This window comes from Lycium ferocissimum, chromosome 11, assembly GCF_029784015.1.
Source record: "Lycium ferocissimum isolate CSIRO_LF1 chromosome 11, AGI_CSIRO_Lferr_CH_V1, whole genome shotgun sequence".
Taxonomy (NCBI): Eukaryota; Viridiplantae; Streptophyta; class Magnoliopsida; order Solanales; family Solanaceae; genus Lycium; species Lycium ferocissimum.
The window spans coordinates 26,882,024-26,899,340 of NC_081352.1; the positions used below are offsets into that span (position 1 = coordinate 26,882,024).

A 17,317-nucleotide genomic window follows, 5' to 3' on the forward strand; every position below is an offset into this window, starting at 1 on the left:
GTACATACAATACATTTTTTATACAACAATGATACAGTTTCTATACATATGCTGAATTAGTTGAAAAAAGGCTAAAAACGAAATTATTTTAAAAAGACTAAAAAATGTCTTTTAAGCTTTATGGGCCATCCAATTGTCTTGAAAAACTTCTGCTTTACGAAGAAAGATAGAGAATAAGCACCTTGAACCAAATTCAGAACTTGTCTCTGTATGGCAGGAAGCTCTCAATTTATTTCATACATTACTTTCTTCTCAAGGTTCGGTGCTTGAAGATGAGATCCTTGAGACCATCCCCTCTCTAGTCACAGAGGAAGATAATAAGATGCTTACGAGCCCTCCTAATATGGAAGAAGTTCAAAAGGGAATTTTGAGGATAGTTTGGCCGGATGGTCATTTGTGTCCTTTTTCCAAACTTTTATGGGCAATTTGCATGATTGTCCTAGGGGTGGTCTTTAATTTTTGGCCCTCAAATTGGTGGTCTTTAATTTTCGTTCTTCACTAAAATTTAGCTCGATTTCGAAGTTCGAACACCCAGCAATGAGCCTATTAAAATAAAATTAAAAAAAAAATCACAAGGTAGAATTTGCATTAAGCCAATTTTTTTTTTTTTTTTTAACTTAGTTGAAATTTTGCAAAACTCTATCTTAAGGTCTAACTTTTGTCCAAATAGGACTAAGGTTGCCTAAAACTGCAACCTTTTTTTTTTTTTTTTTTTTTTTGGCAAATTGCAAATTCGAACATCAAACCTCAAAGTTATCATTCTCAAAGAGACTTTGCGCCCGACAAAATTAAAAACCAAAATTTGAGCGGCAAAAATTAAAGACCAATGCGGCGATCCGCACGGAAAAATGAATTTTTATTCGCAAATTGCTACCATCCAAAGCTATCATTACACTCCTTTCGATCAACATTTTCAGACTATAGTGCTACAACCGGTTAAATCAGTTAAAAGGATAATGACAAATTGACAATGCAAACTTATATTGTATTACATACCATCGACGTATATAAGAAATCATTATATACAAACTAAACCCGAATAAAACAGCTTTTGTTGCACCTTATTAAAAAACACCTACTGAGATGCGCCCGTGATACGCACGAACATAATAATAAACTGTATTTTTGCTTTGTATCTGATACCAAGCAATCTCAACTTTGTTTTTGATTACACTCTGGCACCATGACAGACAATATGATTTAAAAGTTAGTCATTGCTCTTCCAATTGACAATTGTGAGAATGAAATATTACTCTGGCACAACTGACAACCTGAAATAATATCTTATATAGTACAATGATTTGGTACTAGAAATGCAAATTGCAAATTAATACGACAATCTAAAAGGTCCAAAGTTATCAATCTCAAAGAGACTTTGCACCAGACTACAAGATATGAAAAAAACATGTGCAAGATCAATATCTTAACATAAGCAGTCCCTATCAATCTTTTTTTCTATACCAGCTCAACTAAAGAAACATGTGCTGAAGTGTTTCCATTCCTAAAATGAATTCTACATCTGACAGACAATTTTCTGCCACATTGCATATCACAGACTTGCACATATGCTAACCATTGCTTATAGTACTTGGTCTTTCATGTATCTGGCGCGACAAAATAAAATAGACGTTTTTCAGTTTTGGCATGAGAAGTTTCTCATGTGTCTTAACTCGAGATTCAATCTTTCCTGCAAAATTAAAAAGAAGGATGAAAGTTGTAACATGTTAGTATTCTGTTCTAAATTGTCAGAATCAATAAGCAGGCGATAGAAGCCAAAGAATCCACAATTCTTGAAGATTACCATATGTCCCTAGATCTTTTCCAGTCAAATGACTCATTTAGATAAAACATTTGTGAATCTCGGTATTACAGTTAAGCATCAAACCATGGAAACACATTTATACTTTCCCGTAAAAAATATATATCTGCTACTGGTCAGCATAAATTGCCAAAGGATGAGCAGAACACATAGTAACTCCTATTATGTCTCCTAAATCTTGGGTGGGAGTGAACTTCAATTAACTTGTGCTTTTATACCATGAATAGCTGCATGGAACTCAAATTTAAGGACAACAACGATCATAGCATAAATGACAATAATAGTGATCACAAGGAAATCGAAACAAACGCCAAAACAATATGGGATAATAGCACTTTTAGTCTATGTTGCTCGGACATAGAGGTAGAGGTAAGGTCTATACATCTACATTCCCCAGACCCCACTTGTGGGATTACGCTGGGTATTGTTGTTTTGTTGTTGTTACTCTTTTAAAATGTTGACGGATGTGTGTCAATCCTCCAAAAGTGGTATATTTTTAGAATCCAACACGTGTGTAGGAACATTTACGAATGTTCTAACAACACAACTTTTGGTCACTCAGTTATTGCTAATTTCTGATTTCGTCGTTGTGTTATATGACTCAATACATTTACCCTTCAATTAATTACAATATGTGCTTTGGTACCCTTTTGTGCAAGAAATATGTTACGTTTGGACTACTTTTAGAAGTATATTATTCCAAAATATGGAATAAAAATACAAGCTTAACATAACACATGGGTAATTAAATGGTTAAACGGTTAATAATTCTGAAAATTTGTGAATATTCTCAAGCAAAGGAATCAAATGTACACATTCCAAGTAATTGAAGGTTAAATGTGCGTAGTTAGACGTGAAGGATTAAAATTAGAATTTATCAATAATTAAGGGATCAAAAGTACTATTAGCCCGAAAAATATTTACAACTAAAGCAGGGGAAAATAAAGCATGTGCCAGCAACACATTTTGTCATCCATAGTTAAATGAAAACATAAGAACCTTAGAAAAATGAAACTCACCACACTTCCCGTTTTACAGAGGTTAAATCTCTGAGTAGGTAGTGTCCAGGTTGGAAAACAATATATAATGTGCTACACTTCTATTAGACCCTATTCGGTTTGGGACTAAACATCCATTTCTGGACCAAAAGCTAGTTGTATTGCACGCCGTGCTTTGTGGTAACTAATGCTAAGTCCATATCTTCTTCTCATTTCTTCTACTACAAATTTTGGTTTGATTTCTTCATCAGTATCATGTAGAAAATCGATGATGTAATCGGATATAACCTTTGATGTCGCCGCCTGTCGTTGGTCATTTTCATCAATAGAGCAACTATGGTTATTTTCAAACTTAGTAATCTTGAATAATGGAGAATCATGGACCTGTGAAGAATGCAAACTCCAACTGCATTCGTCATCATAACACTTCAGATAATATCTTTCTTTGCTAGATTTATGGACCTTAAATCTGAAGTGGTACTCAATTGCATTACTAGAGATACATTTCTTCAAACTTTCTTTGTCCGCAAACACAGATCCCACATCTATTTCATCCAATGAAGCATCTTCTCTCAGAACTACCTTTTGCAGATTGCCTCTTTTACTGGCCGGCCTTTTTCTTACTTTCTTACCAATTGATGTCTGTCCCGTATCCTCAGTTTTTTCTTTTGTTGTCAAATATTCAACCTTCATTGTTGGTTCAACCACTATCGATGCTTTATCTCCTATCTGCATTTCCCATGGTCCTTCCCCGTGGGGTTCACCATTTACTTCTTCCTTGCATAATTCTGTTTTTGAATTGTTTGCTGACAAAGAATTCCTTCCCACAATATCAACAATGAAACGGGAAGTCCTGAATTTTGAATCATTTTTCAGCAAGTAGATGCACGTAGTAACCTCATCGTCATTTGTTACTCGCATCCCTTTGCTTGTTTCAAGCTTCGTATCAAACCAAATATTTGCTTCAATCTCACCCCTTTTCAGTTTTAGAACCTGAAAAATCTTTTCAACAAGACCTTCAAATGTTATTTCTTCTCTTACAAGAATTAGTCTGGTCTCATGATCCAAATACTTGTTATCTGTAGTCCATTTGCCATTGTAAGCAACAAAGATGCATATTCCATCCATCCTGCATCAATTGAAATAAAAGACATTAGACATACATGTTTTTTGCTTACTTACCAAATTAGAAAATAAGTAAGAAACCCACTTGTTTTCCAAGAAAACATTTCCTTCATACCAAACACACCCTTTAAGAATGTGAAATATTTGGCAACAAATTTGGTTGAGTGAGCTAAACTTTCCAAACACATTATCAAAGCAGATATTCATATCAATAGGAACATTAATGTTTTGTAATCTTTGCATGTCTTTAATGTTTATTGAATGACATGCTAAATGCAGCTTGTTGAACTTAACATGAATAATTCCGTTTTGTGGCTACTAAGCTCTCTTTTTAGCTTTTAACGCTCAACCTTGTCAAAACGTTTTTGCTTATACAATGTATTAGTCTTGAGTAGGAATAGTTATGATCATAGCATGACAAAGAACTGAAGAAAGTAGAAAAGTAAGTTTAGCCTAGTGGACGAAGCTTACAAAGAAGATTATGAAAACATAAATCAAAATCAATAGTAACTTTAGATAGGAGCTTTGTTCTTATTGATGAGAAGAAAAAAAGTGTCAGGCACAGATTTTGTCGTGAGAGCATTAGAGTCTACTTTGAAAGTGATGTCATATTTGTTCACCATCTCTGCTCTCCTTGGCAAATTTCTTCACTATTCCAAGTATCTAAATGTTTTATTTGGTTGATAATTTTGTATAATTTATGTTCTAATATTGTAACTTCAGAAAAAATGCTAGAAATAACACAATATATGATTGAGTCTCTTTGTTTAGCCAGACGCATACCGTTTAGACATGAGTTTTCTGTTTCCTTTTTCCAAAAAAACATTCAAAACATTATCTGGTTATGCATTGAGATGATCTTTTGGTTAGTTTTTTGAAGATGAGTTTTTCAAATAAATTTTTTCTCCACTGACAAAACTTCAACTCTTTTCCAAGTGAAATGCACGACTGTTGTATTTACCAAAGTGAAACTTTACAAAGCAACTTGAAATACTACTCTTTTCTCAAATATCACCCAATTTATGTCCAAACGCCTTAATATTATCACAAGACTAAAGCTTTAAACGAAGTAACAAGATGTAAAGCTGATAAACCATCTTAACCAGCTGTTTTTGTGTTTTAGAAGGATCAATAGCCTTCTGCATAGAACATACTAATTCAATTCAAAAGGTGCAAATGTTAAGATATAAGCTTGAAAATACCTTAATATCGTCTAGAAGAATTAAGCATGACAAAACCATTAAAAATCTTTAAAACTAAAAGACTACAACTTTTTTTTTGATGAAGACTAAAAGACTACAACTTTAAAACCTTTAGGTGAAAGATTTAGCTTTTATAATATTTGCAACCAAATATGCTATACTTCAAAGCAACCTCAGAAACTGTTTGTTGTAGATTATGTTGGTTAATTTAACTAACTGTGTTATTGAAATTAGAATTAAGTAGTATGCAGAGTGTCACACTAATGACTAAAGAGAAATCTCCTAAAGCAGTAGTCAAGGTTTTCCTAATGGAGATCATATCAAACACTTCAAATGCATAGTAGCATTCACAAATTGCGGTGCTCGGACCTTACGAAAATTCGACACCAAATATTCAAAAGATAACATGCATGTAGAGAATTAAACCCCAAACAACTTATGTATCAATAACCCTAAAGTTCATCATGTTGATTAGGCATCTGTCAGAACTCGACGATTCCAAAAAGAAATTAAGTAAAACCTATACCAAACCTCTCTATAACAATCATACTCTATTAACAGTGGCTAATTTAAATAAATTTTGGGGCAAGTGAACCCATGGTCCCTCCGTAAAACTAGATATTTTATGTATATAGCATTTTCTAAAATTGGTATAATATTACTTGCTGGCACCCATGCTATAAGAAGGCTAAATTAGTCACTTGGTTGAATGTTTAGTTATTTACCTAGAGAACTAGGGAACAATTCCGACTTAATACATTTTTTCCTTCTTTTTTTCTAGTGGTGCACTCATGTTCTAGAAATTCTAGAGGCATCAGTGGGGAAGCGAGATTAAGGTGGTTCGGGCATGTGAAAAGGAGGTGCGAGGATGCACCAGTAAGGAGATGCGAGAGGTTGGCGGTCGCAGAAGTTAGGAGAGGTAGAGGTAGGCCGAAGAAGAACTAGGGGAAGGGGGGAGTGTTGATTAGACAGGACATGGCACAACTTCAGCTGACTGAGGACATGACCCAAGATAGGAAGGTATGGAGGTCAAGGATTAGGGTAGAAGGTTTGAAGGTAGCTAAGTGTTGACGAATTCTGTGTGGGGAGGGAGGGGCCGGATCTCCTCCTCTCCTCTCTTTATCTTTTAGTAGTAGCATATCAGTATTGCGTAGGTTCTTATTCCTTGATGTGTATTACTATCTGTTGCCTCTTGTTATTTTGCTATCTCTTTTCTAACATTATTGTGGCGGGTACTTTTTTGAGCCGAGGGTCTAGCGGAAACAGACTCTTACTACCTCACAAAGGTAGAGGTAAGGTCTGCGTACATCCAACCCTCCCCGGACCCCACTTGTGGAATCACACTGGGTTTTTTGTTGTTGTTATATGGAGTAACTGTGTTATACAAATTAGGATTAGTATAGCAGGGTGCCATAGTAATGAGAAATCTCCCAAACTTTTAACTAAGGTTTCCCTAATGGAGATTTTATCAAACACTTCATATGCATTAGTTGCCAAGGGTTACATCAGGAACTACCTCCCAAGTTAGAGGTAAGGTCTACGTACACGTAGCCTCCCCAGACCCCACTTGTGAGAATATACTGAGTATGTTGTTGTCGTACTTCATATGCATTAGTAGCATTCACAAATACAAGTACATTGCAATTAAAAAAAAATGGACACCAAATATTCAAAAGATAACATGCATGTTGATTAGCATTAATTAAACCCTAAATCATTAAGTACCATAATCCTAAAGTTTAACATGTTGATTTTTTTTTTTTTATAGGTAGAGTAGTTTTACATGTTGATTAGCATACCTAAGAACTAGGGGCGGACCCATGTACTATTTTTTGATGCTCGAGCACCCATTAACCGTGGCGGATATCCTATGTAGACATATAGCTGATATTGAAATTTTGGTATAAAATAATAAATAGAACCCAGGATACAATAAAAGATCTTGGTGCTTTGGTTAAAAGGTTGTAGGCTTTAGGCTAAGCCATGGAGGAGCCAAGTTCGAATTCCATTCAAAGCAATATAATTTTTTGTTGATTTTAACATGAGCACCCAGGACCATTGAATCCTAGGTCCGCACTGCTAAGAACTCAAATAATCCAAAAACAAATCAAGGAAAACATAGAATCAGAAAGTACAATTACTAAATAACCCTCAACCGGGAATTTTCCAAAAATATACAGCCCAACATAAAATATTACGCTAAATAGCCGAATATACAATATTATACAACATTATACCTAGAGGAAAGCAATATACATAATGTATCAACCTTGTATAAAAGTGTATAATACTGTATAAAAGGTGTTTACACACAAATATGGGCTAAACTGGGTAACAAACTCAAAATATGGGCTACGTGGCGTAAATTATTTCTCCCAGTAGACATAGAGCGTAATTGTCCCCAAAAAAAAAAAGAAGAAATTTTCAAAAACATACAGCCCAACATAAAATATTACGCCAAGTAGCCCAATATACAATATTATACAACATTATACCTAGGGGGAAAGCAATACGCACAATGTATCAACCTTGTATAAAAGTGTATAATGGTATATAAAAGGTGTTTATACACAAGACTAGGCTAAACCGTAACAAACTCAAAATATGGGCTACGCGTGTAAAAAAAAAAAAGAACAATTGATAATTGCAGAGAGGAAAAATACGAAGAGAAAGTGCAAAAATTCTGAAAAAATAAATAAAATAAAATAAATGGTTACCGGTAACGAAGTAATTGAGAGGAAGAGCAGTGGATTGTTTAACAGAAGATAATTTGGGGAATTTTTGAAGAGAAAACGGAAGAGAGAGAGAGAGAGATTGTGAAATTTTATGATGTGAAAAAGCCCTAGGCCCAACTCTAATAACAACAATTTATAGCCAATTCGCAGATTTCCCCTTTTCGGGTGGTCTTTAATTTTTGCTCACACTTTAAGTAATAAAAAAAAGGGGCAATTTGCATGATTTTCCTTATTCGGGGGTGGTTTTTTTATTTTTGTCCCTCAAATTATTGGTCTTTAAATTCTAACCTTCGCCTAAAATATTTTAAGTAATAAAAAAGGGGCAATTTGCATGATTTCCCTTATTCGAGGGTGGTCTTTAATTTTTGTCCCTTAAATTGTTGGTCTTTATTTTTTGACCTTCACCTAAAATATCTTGAGGTTCTGAGTTCAAATTCTGGCTAGTCAAAAAAGAATTTCGCAAGGCAGAATTTCGTTACAAAATTAAGCCTATTCGGGAAGGCCTAACTTTTGTAGGATTCTAGCAGAATAAAATAAATAGCCTCAAGGCTGTCTTATAAGGCAGACATTTTACGAAGCCTTGCCTTGCGAAATTACTCTGTTTTTTACTAAGCGGGAGTTCGAACCCAGAACCTCGGGATATTTTCGGCTTTTTTTTAGCAAAGGACAAATTAAGGATTAGCAATTTGAGAGACAAAAATTAAAGACCAATAGCTTTGAAGGGAAATCTGTGCAAAATTGATAAAAGAAAATGGTTGAAAATATCCCTGATATCAAAAAAATAAAAATAAAAATAAAAAGAAATTTAGATCTATGATCTAATTCCGCAAGGCAAGGTTTCATAAAAATTATGCCTAATCAGGCAAATTAGGCAAAGTTACATAAAAGTTATGTCTTGTCCGACATAATCAATAAAAATTAAGTTAATCAGCATAAGTTTATAGAAACTATGTCTATTGGGCAAAGTCGAATAGGCATAGTTTTTATAAAATCTTGCCTTCGCAAAATTAGGTCATATATTCAAATTTTTTTATTTTTTATTTTCGATGTCGGCAATATTTTCAGCTATCTTTTTATTACTTAAAGCGTGTAAGGACAAAAATGAAAGGCCATCCAAGACAAGGACAATCGTGCGAATTGCCCCTATTGTTTTCTTTTTCTTAAAATTGAAGGAAAGTAATTTTTTTTCTTACTTTAGACTACCTTTTTTCACTTTCAAACGAATACACTACAAAAACATTTTTTGTTTGTTGGGTTTTATTTAGAATATAGATAAAATTGCTTTGATATTTTTTTCAAATATGTAAAAAAATTATTGTAGTTTGAGAAACATCTTATATAAGAATTGTGTAAGTGCTATGTTTATTATTTTACTAAGAAGTAAATGAAGTTGCTTATAATTATGATAGCATTTAAAATAAAATAAGAAAACATTTTGATATTTCAAACTTATGTTTTTAGGCCACCCCGATCCAGTTAATTTGGCTTCCCAACAACATTGTAGTGATAGACAACAATGTACTCTAGGGTCAGTACGACCCAATGCTCCTTGTACTTCTTTTGTTTTAACGTAACAGAATGCATAAAAAAAAATAAAAAAATTATGCTTGTAGATATTCTTCCACATTAAAACATACAAAATTATTGGAAAACATGAAGAAAAATAGCTACTTTTTCCTTTCAATAAATTGCGTGTTAGAAAATTACTTTCCTTTTTCTTTTCTTTGTTAAATAGAACATTCTTTTACAAAATTTAGTCCAGTGGTGAAACCAATCACCATTTGCATTGTTCTAGCTCTTGCTGCCTCTTAAGAATTGGGATGTCTATCAATTAAACGTCAGTAATACGTTCTTACGTGGGAAATTTGATGAACTAGTAGACATGCATGAAACAATCTACTGGCTTTGTTCATCCACAGTTTCAACTTTCAACAGCCTATACGATTGCTCACTTTTTATTTAGACACACTCTATTAGAAATAAAGGTTTTTCCCATCGATATTCAGTTGAAATTTGTGTTATAAAACATGGTTTTAAAACCTCTTACCAAACCAAATTTCTCATTTCAGGAAACACATGATGAAAATCGATTCCCATTGAAACATTGAGAAACTTGATTTTTCCCCCAACGTGAGAACACCATATTTATTTTTTCCTACTCACGTTGACAAATTGGGAATAGCAGCTGACACGTTTTAAGTAGGAAAATAGTGATTTTTTAGTAGTGACAGCCACCTGAGATTACTATTCTACTTCTATGTGTAGATGGCATTCTTCTCAAATCTCACTACATCATCTAAACTTGCTAGCTCAACTTTTTGATTAAAACTCTTAAATCTGAATTTTCAATGAATTATTTGGGTTTAATCAATTATTATATTTCTTGCAGATGGCAAAACAAAACCTCTTCTAGTATAAACCTCCCACTAGTGTTAATTACACTTCTGGTACGTTATTACATCCTAAATGAGTTGTTAATGTTAAGCTTACTTGATTAATAGGGATGTTTTCCGTTGTATCGAAAGGGACCTGTGCAAGTGTGAAATCCTAATGCTGAAAACTTTCTCAATGCTAGTGCTATTTCTTTCATTCATGGATGCTAGTGCTATTTCTTTCATTCATGGAATGAGCAGAATGCCTAGTTACGTTTGGACTGTTCCGATGTTTCACTGCAATAGATGGTGCCTTATTTGGGGTGAGGCTGCACTTGGTGGCACTAATGTTTCCCCTCGGCACGTCTCTCCAAAAGAAATTTTCGAAAACATATCCCTTTACAATGTCACTCATATGAGTGGTGCATCAACACTCTTGAATATGCAAATTCGCCACCAAGTGACAGAAAGCCGCTTCCTCAAAAGGTTGAACTAATGACAGGTGTTCACCACCTGCGAAAATCAATGCCAATGTAAGAGTTGGGCTTCTGAGTATCTCATTTATATGGGCTGACTCATGGTCCACAGAGGCGGATCCAGCATTTAAATTTAGCGCGTCCAAATGCTGAGGAACTAGTGACTCTGAAAGCCAGAATGAGATTCTTTATCTCCTGAGGAACGATTGACTCTAAAAGCAAAATAGCAAACCTTGGAAAGCAAACTTCTTTATAAAGGAAGTTGGATTAAGAAACCCTGTTGGCTGTCACAATGGCAAACGTGCCAAATGATGGTAAAACAATGGGTGAATTATATTCAGAGGGTGTCATCAGTGGATACTTAAAAAGATGTTAAAGCAACAGAGAAGAAGCCTTTAGAGGTGGATGGTTTCGTAGTGGTGATATTTCTGTAAGTTAGATGGCTACGTAGAAGTTAAGGACCGCTTGGACATTACAATTTCAGGGTGTTAAAAAAAACATTAGCTCAATTGAAGTGGAAAGAGTTTATACATTGACCCTGCAGACCTGTGCATTCGTGAATTCAATGTTAGTGCTCAAGAAATAATTAACTTCTGTCGGAAATTAGCCTCATTACACCTCGTTCAGTCATTTTTTGAAGATTTGACACATGCCTGAGAATGGACATAACATATAAAGAGTGGCCGATACATTCTGTCTAGTCCATCATCTATCTTTACAATCAACCTCTCGTATGAACTGATTGATGCCAAAACATAGAACAATGCCTCGATAGCTTTTTACTAAAAATGTGGGAAGGAGAAATTATGAAGAATATCTAAGATTTTTTTATTACTGTTGTAGTAAAAAGAAAAATACAATTCAGGTATGTTCCAAACTGAACATAGTGAAACAACCCAAAGTTGTTTGCAAATGAGCTAATCTAGGAAAAGTTGTCAAATCCCCCAGGGCAACAGCAGTTGCTGAGTTATTTTAAGTTCTGTAATTCCATTAACCCCCCACCATATCATCAATCAGACCAACCCGATTACAGATGTCACGTAAAGTTAGTAAAAACTATACATGTCCGTCCTATTATTGGGTCTGCTCAAGAAGAAACTGAGCCGGCTCACATTTTGCTGCATAACCAAATTTAGATGTATTGTACTTTCTATGTACCCCTGTTAGTTTCCCCGTCGCTGCCTTCTGGTGGAATCCCACAATCAATCTCGAGCACTCCCTAAAAAAGCACGAAAAAAAAAAAAAAGTAAATCCGCAAGCCTTAGAAAGAAATTAGTTACACAATCATCACACAATCCGGAGGTTATTAGTTGACTCACATAAGTTGATCTTCTGAGTATTTCGTATGCAACTCGCACGTCATGCTCCATTGTTTAACACCGTAAAGTGTGCACTGAGCTGTATAGATCGCAGCAGCAGCGATAAAGGATGGTGGGAATTTTAGCATTTCGTATTCCACAAGGCAAAGCTCGATCAAGAAGAACGAAAGTAGCTCCAGCTGTTTAAAAGAGTACACAATGTTAGAGAAAGTAAAAAAAAAATTCAGGAATATAAAACATTCCAAGACTGTCACTAACCTTTCGATCTGATTGAGCAGCCTTGAGAAATCTCCTCATAAAAACATAAGGTGTTGGAACCGACATATTAAACTGCAGTTTATTGAGCATCAATTTTTCCTGCAGAAGATTTCAGTTAGAACTATACATATAAGATACATATTGTACATACATAATCAGTTTATATGTTTTGAATATTTAGGCTAGCGCCCGTAATTCAGTTTTGGCCAACGGGTCAAAAATGAAAAATGGCCAATAATAAAAGGCTTACTGGTTTACATCGATAGGAAATCGTGTTACCTACCATTTCAAGAACCTCCTTCCTTGTGTATGCTTTATCCGAAATGAACACCAAATCATCCACCACAGGGAGAGAAACTTCTTCATATTTACACGCGAGTAGCGTGGCAACCAGACCAACAAGCTGCAGCTTTTTCCTCACAACAGATTGCTTCTCCAAAAATCTATCTATCAAGTTAACGGTTAGGAATAACGTCTCCTCCCTGAGATCGAACTTGTGATGTACCTCGATGAGCCAGTCTATTAGTATAGATCTCATCCTCTCATTAACGTCAAACTGTTGTGCCATATAGTCAGGCGAGATACGGCTGCAAACCTGAATATGTTGATCATTATTTAGTCAAATATGGATCAGAAACCACATCTTTTTCATCTGGAACCAAATTCTTTATAATTAAACTGACAAAAAGCATTTAAACTTATCAAACATTTAACTACTTTGATCAAACATGTGCGCATCAGAAACCACATTCTTTTTCATCTGGAACAAATTCTTTATACTTAAAAAAAACTGACAAAACCATTTAACCAAGTCAAAAACTTTAAACTAATATTTTCCAGTGATCTGATCCAACTTTAAACTCCAGCTAATGAGGAAGGTCTTCTTACATTTAAGTCTTTAAATAATTGGTTAACTTTTGACATTTCCAAAAGACCTGGACCGGTATAAAATATATCACGTGATTCGTATCGTGCGACTATGCAAACAACTACCATGTGAAACACAGTTCTAATCACTTTCAATAAATTCAAACATCATTTTAAGTAGGCTGTGGTATCATTACTCGTCTTAGAAACTGGACCTAAAACGATGTTTGAGTCACCTTCAATGCTAAACTATTCAACAATATATATATACCAAATATATATGTTTTCTACCCTACTTGCACAATACAATTTTCTAACGAAGGTAATTCAATTGACCCCACTTCAGATATCGTAGATCCGCCCCTGACTACATATGGAACCTATTAAGGGTACTAAATATTCAACTGGACTTACCTCCATTTTTGAGTAGTAGACATACAAATCTTCCACATAGTCAACAACCGCAATCTATCGCGTCTATTACAATTTTCCGCGAAGGTAATTCTTTATGTCATCGCTGTCAATATTCAACTGGACTTACCTCCATTTTTGAGTAGTAGACATACAAATCTTCCACATAGTCTCCTCAAATATATCCTCAAATATATCCTCCATCTCGATTTCCTGTAAAATGTATGACATTAGAATACCAAGATCTCTAAATATTGTTAGCAACATTTGCCAAAAATCAGCTCACAATGTACTCTTACCATTTGAGTCTTGTTGTCATGTGACAATATTGTCTCAGTCTGTTCCAAAGACATTGGAACTGGTTGGTCTTTTGTTGCATCATGTTCCTCAACATCTATTATAGGTACATCATCCTCCCACACACTGAAATTTCCAGCTGCTAATTTTGGTTTCTTGTTCTCCTGTTAGACAGCATTGTACTACCACAGTTAACACACTACTAAAAAAAATAGGAATTAGCGACAGATTAGTGACTAATTCCAATTTTTTAAAGTGACAGGTGCGGGGAGTAGAAGCCTAGAAACAGGTTCTGCTTACTCAAACAATGTATTTCTATTAAGAAATTAATTAAATATGTACACTAATATTAAACTTAGAAATCAATTATTAGCATTTGAAGTCATAGTTCTAAATTTCATAAACCATAAAATTGAAATCCTAGCTCCGCCTACGTTAGTTAACACTACATAAACTACAATGAAAACTCAATAATTCAAGAATCCATTTTCATTACTCTACGAGGATGAAAAGGCTTGTAGTAAGTAATTTATACCTCATGACAATGTTGCTGTGAGCTAGCAATTTGTGCAGCAAATTTTCTACATTTCAAAATTTTATATTCACATGTCAAATTTCCAAAAAAAAAAAAAAAAAAAAAAAGGGGGGGGGTCCTCAAATAAACAGAATAAAAATATTAAATTTGTATATATATTATATAATATATATCTAACCTTGTGATAGGTCTATGAGCTGGAATAGGAGGATTCTTATTGGAGATCCCATTAGCTCTGACAGATCAAGAAAATCACACAAATCAGCTCACAATGACAAAAAAAAAAAAAAAACACAAAAATGAAATTTTCAAAAAATAATTAAGAAAAAATCTAAAGATTGGAGATGGGAATTTACTCTGATAATCCTCTTTTGTTAACAACACAAGGGTATTGATTAGCTCCAACAAAATTCTGATTAATCACACTTAATGCTCTTCGATTGTTCCTTGTCTCCACTCCAAATTTTCTGTATCCCATTTCTGTATCAAAAATAAAACTTTTCAAAAAACCCCATCTTTTAAAAATTGATAAATAAAATTCTTAGCTGAATTTAAGCTCTTAAAACCAAAAAAAAAGGGGAAAAAATATATAAAAAAGATTGAATTTTGAAATTTTGTTCTTAAAACCAAAAAAAAAAAAAAATAAAGGGAAAAAAATATATAAAAAAGATTACCAAAAAACTGAGAAGAAAAATTCTTGGCTGATTTGATTCTCTTAAAATACAAAAAAAAAAAAAAAAAAAAAAAATATTTAAAGATTGAATCTTTGAACCACATATCTGAAAAAGGAAGAATTTTTCAAAAACCCCATCTTCCAAAGAGATAAGAAAACATTATTGGCTGATTTAAGCTCTTAAAACACACACACAAAAAAAAAAAAAAATATAAAAAAGATTACCAAAAACTGAGAAGAAAATACATAAAAAAAATAAAAAATAAAAAAAGCAGAAAAATATTTAAAGATTGAATCTTTGAACCACATATCTGAAAAAGGAAGAATTTTTCAAAACCCCTTTCTTCCAAAAACTAATAAATAAAAATCTTAGCTGATTTTAAGCTCTTAAGACCCAAAAAAAAAACAAAATAAAGATTGGATCTTTGAACCACATTTCTGAAAAAGGAAGAACCTTTCAAAAAACCCATCTTCTAAAAACTGATAAATAAAATTCTTAGCTGATTTTAACCTCTAAAACCCAAAAAAATGGGAAAAATATAAAAAAAGATTGAATTTTTTAACCACATTTGTTAAAAAGAAACAACTTTTCAAGAACCCCATTTTCCATAAACTGATAAATATAACTCTTAGCTGATTTTAAGCTACTCCTCTTAAAACCAAAAAAAATGAATCTTTGAACCACATTTATGAAAAAGCAAAAAAAATTCAAAAACCCCATCTTCGAAAAACTAATAAATAAAATTCTTAGCTGATTTTAAGCTCTTAAACCCCAAGAAAATGGGGAAAATATATATAAAACTTGAATCTTTGAATCACATTTCTAAAAAAGGAACAATTTTTCAAAAACCCCATCTTCCAAAATTTGATAATTAAAATTCTTAGCTGATTTTAAGCTCTTAATACCCCAAAAAAAATTTTAAAAAAAAATGAATCTTTAAGTCACATTACCTTGAACATTTGTGGATTTAATCATGGTTGGATTATTCTCATTAGATACACCCATTTTTCTTTTCTTGATTATCTCTAAAAAAAATCAATCACCTACCAAAGATCAAGAATCAAAAAGTACTAAATCAAAAATGTTAAAAGCTCTCACAAAACTGAGAGCATCTAAAAAAAACCAAGAACTGTAGAGAGAAAAACAATGTGTATTTGTCACTTGTCAGTGAGGAATATAGAGGTTTTTATTTCAAATGAAAACGGCTAGTAGACGTTGGATCAGAGCCTGCTAAAAAAAGAAAGAAAAAAAAAAAGAGTGAAATGGTCATAACGGTCACTATGACTATTTGCATGTGGTGTCTGTAAGGAGACGTTGCTTTCAAATTAGGAAAGAGAGTTGAATTATTTTATGTCCTTTTATATACTTTCATTCAATGAATAGAGAGATGATTGGAGTTTGAACTTTTAGTCAATAATTTCATTGAGATATGAGCTGTTGCTCACTTTTCGACTTTTTTTTTACCATAATGGTATATATTGACAGTGTAAAATTTACTTGTAGAGGTAAGGTCTCTTTCTCAGATCTCACTTGTGTAACTATACTGAATATGTTGTTGTTGTTGTAAAATTTACGTGATTAGTGTGTTACATTATAGCATTTGTAGTGCTGTTATTTGCCATATATATAGGTGAGTTAATGCTCTGTGACGTTATCAAATTGTATAATCCGTTGCATCAAGTCTGATACGATAATCTGATAATCTGAAAAATAAAGTAATACTAACTTACTATAACCGGCTTGATAGTGTTAAAGGAAAATTATATTGTCAGTATATCTAAGAGGGCCACTTGTGAGATAACACTGGATATGTTGTTATTGTAGTGTTATTTATGAGGGCGGTGGACTATGTGATACGAAGATGTTAGCGAGACTTAAAGGTAAGTTCTATAGAGTGGTTGTTAAACCAATTATGTTGTATGGGACAGAGTGTTGCCCAGTCAAGAATTTCAAAAGATGCATGTAGTGGAGATGGGGATGCTTACATGGATGTGTAGGCACACTAGGAGAGATAAAGATTACGAGCGAAGATATAGGGAGTAAGGTAGGAGTAGCCTTAGTAGTGAACAAGATGCGGGAAGCGAGGCTGAGATGGTTCGGGCATGTAAAGAAGGGACGCACAGATGCCCCAGTGAGGAGGTGCTAAAGGTTGGTAGTGATAAGTATAAAAAAAGGTAGAAGTAGGTCAAGGAAGAATTGAGGAGAAGTGATTAGGCTTAACATGACTCA

The 17,317-nt window shown here is 33.7% G+C and overlaps 1 protein-coding gene and 1 pseudogene across 2 annotated transcripts; both read right to left on the reverse strand.

The window, feature by feature from the left end:
* Nucleotides 1-1,196: 1,196 nt before the first annotated feature.
* Nucleotides 1,197-8,020, reverse strand: LOC132036338 (uncharacterized). 2 transcript variants are annotated; one of them, XR_009409565.1, is made up of 3 exons: nt 7,862-8,020; nt 2,839-3,946; nt 1,197-1,687 (listed from the first exon to the last, which is right to left on the reverse strand). XR_009409565.1 is itself a non-coding variant. In XM_059426661.1 (2 exons), exon 2 carries the CDS (start codon nt 3,943-3,945, stop codon nt 2,944-2,946), a length of 1,002 nt encoding a protein of 333 aa, XP_059282644.1. In that variant the 5' UTR covers nt 3,946; nt 7,862-8,020; the 3' UTR covers nt 2,681-2,943. The 2 variants fall into 2 exon arrangements, 1 of the variants encoding a protein (XP_059282644.1); XM_059426661.1 differs by lacking the exon at nt 1,197-1,687 and having other exon boundaries at nt 2,681-3,946.
* Nucleotides 8,021-11,531: 3,511 nt separating this feature from the next.
* On the reverse strand, nt 11,532-16,268 carry LOC132037171 (G2/mitotic-specific cyclin-2-like; annotated as a pseudogene).
* Between the last annotated feature and the right edge of the window lie 1,049 nt (nt 16,269-17,317).

What these genes read in the sequence shown, in the direction of transcription:
- LOC132036338 (XM_059426661.1), bottom strand. Translation starts at nt 3,945, where the DNA reads ATGGATGGAATATGCATCTTTGTTGCTTACAATGGCAAATGGACTACA.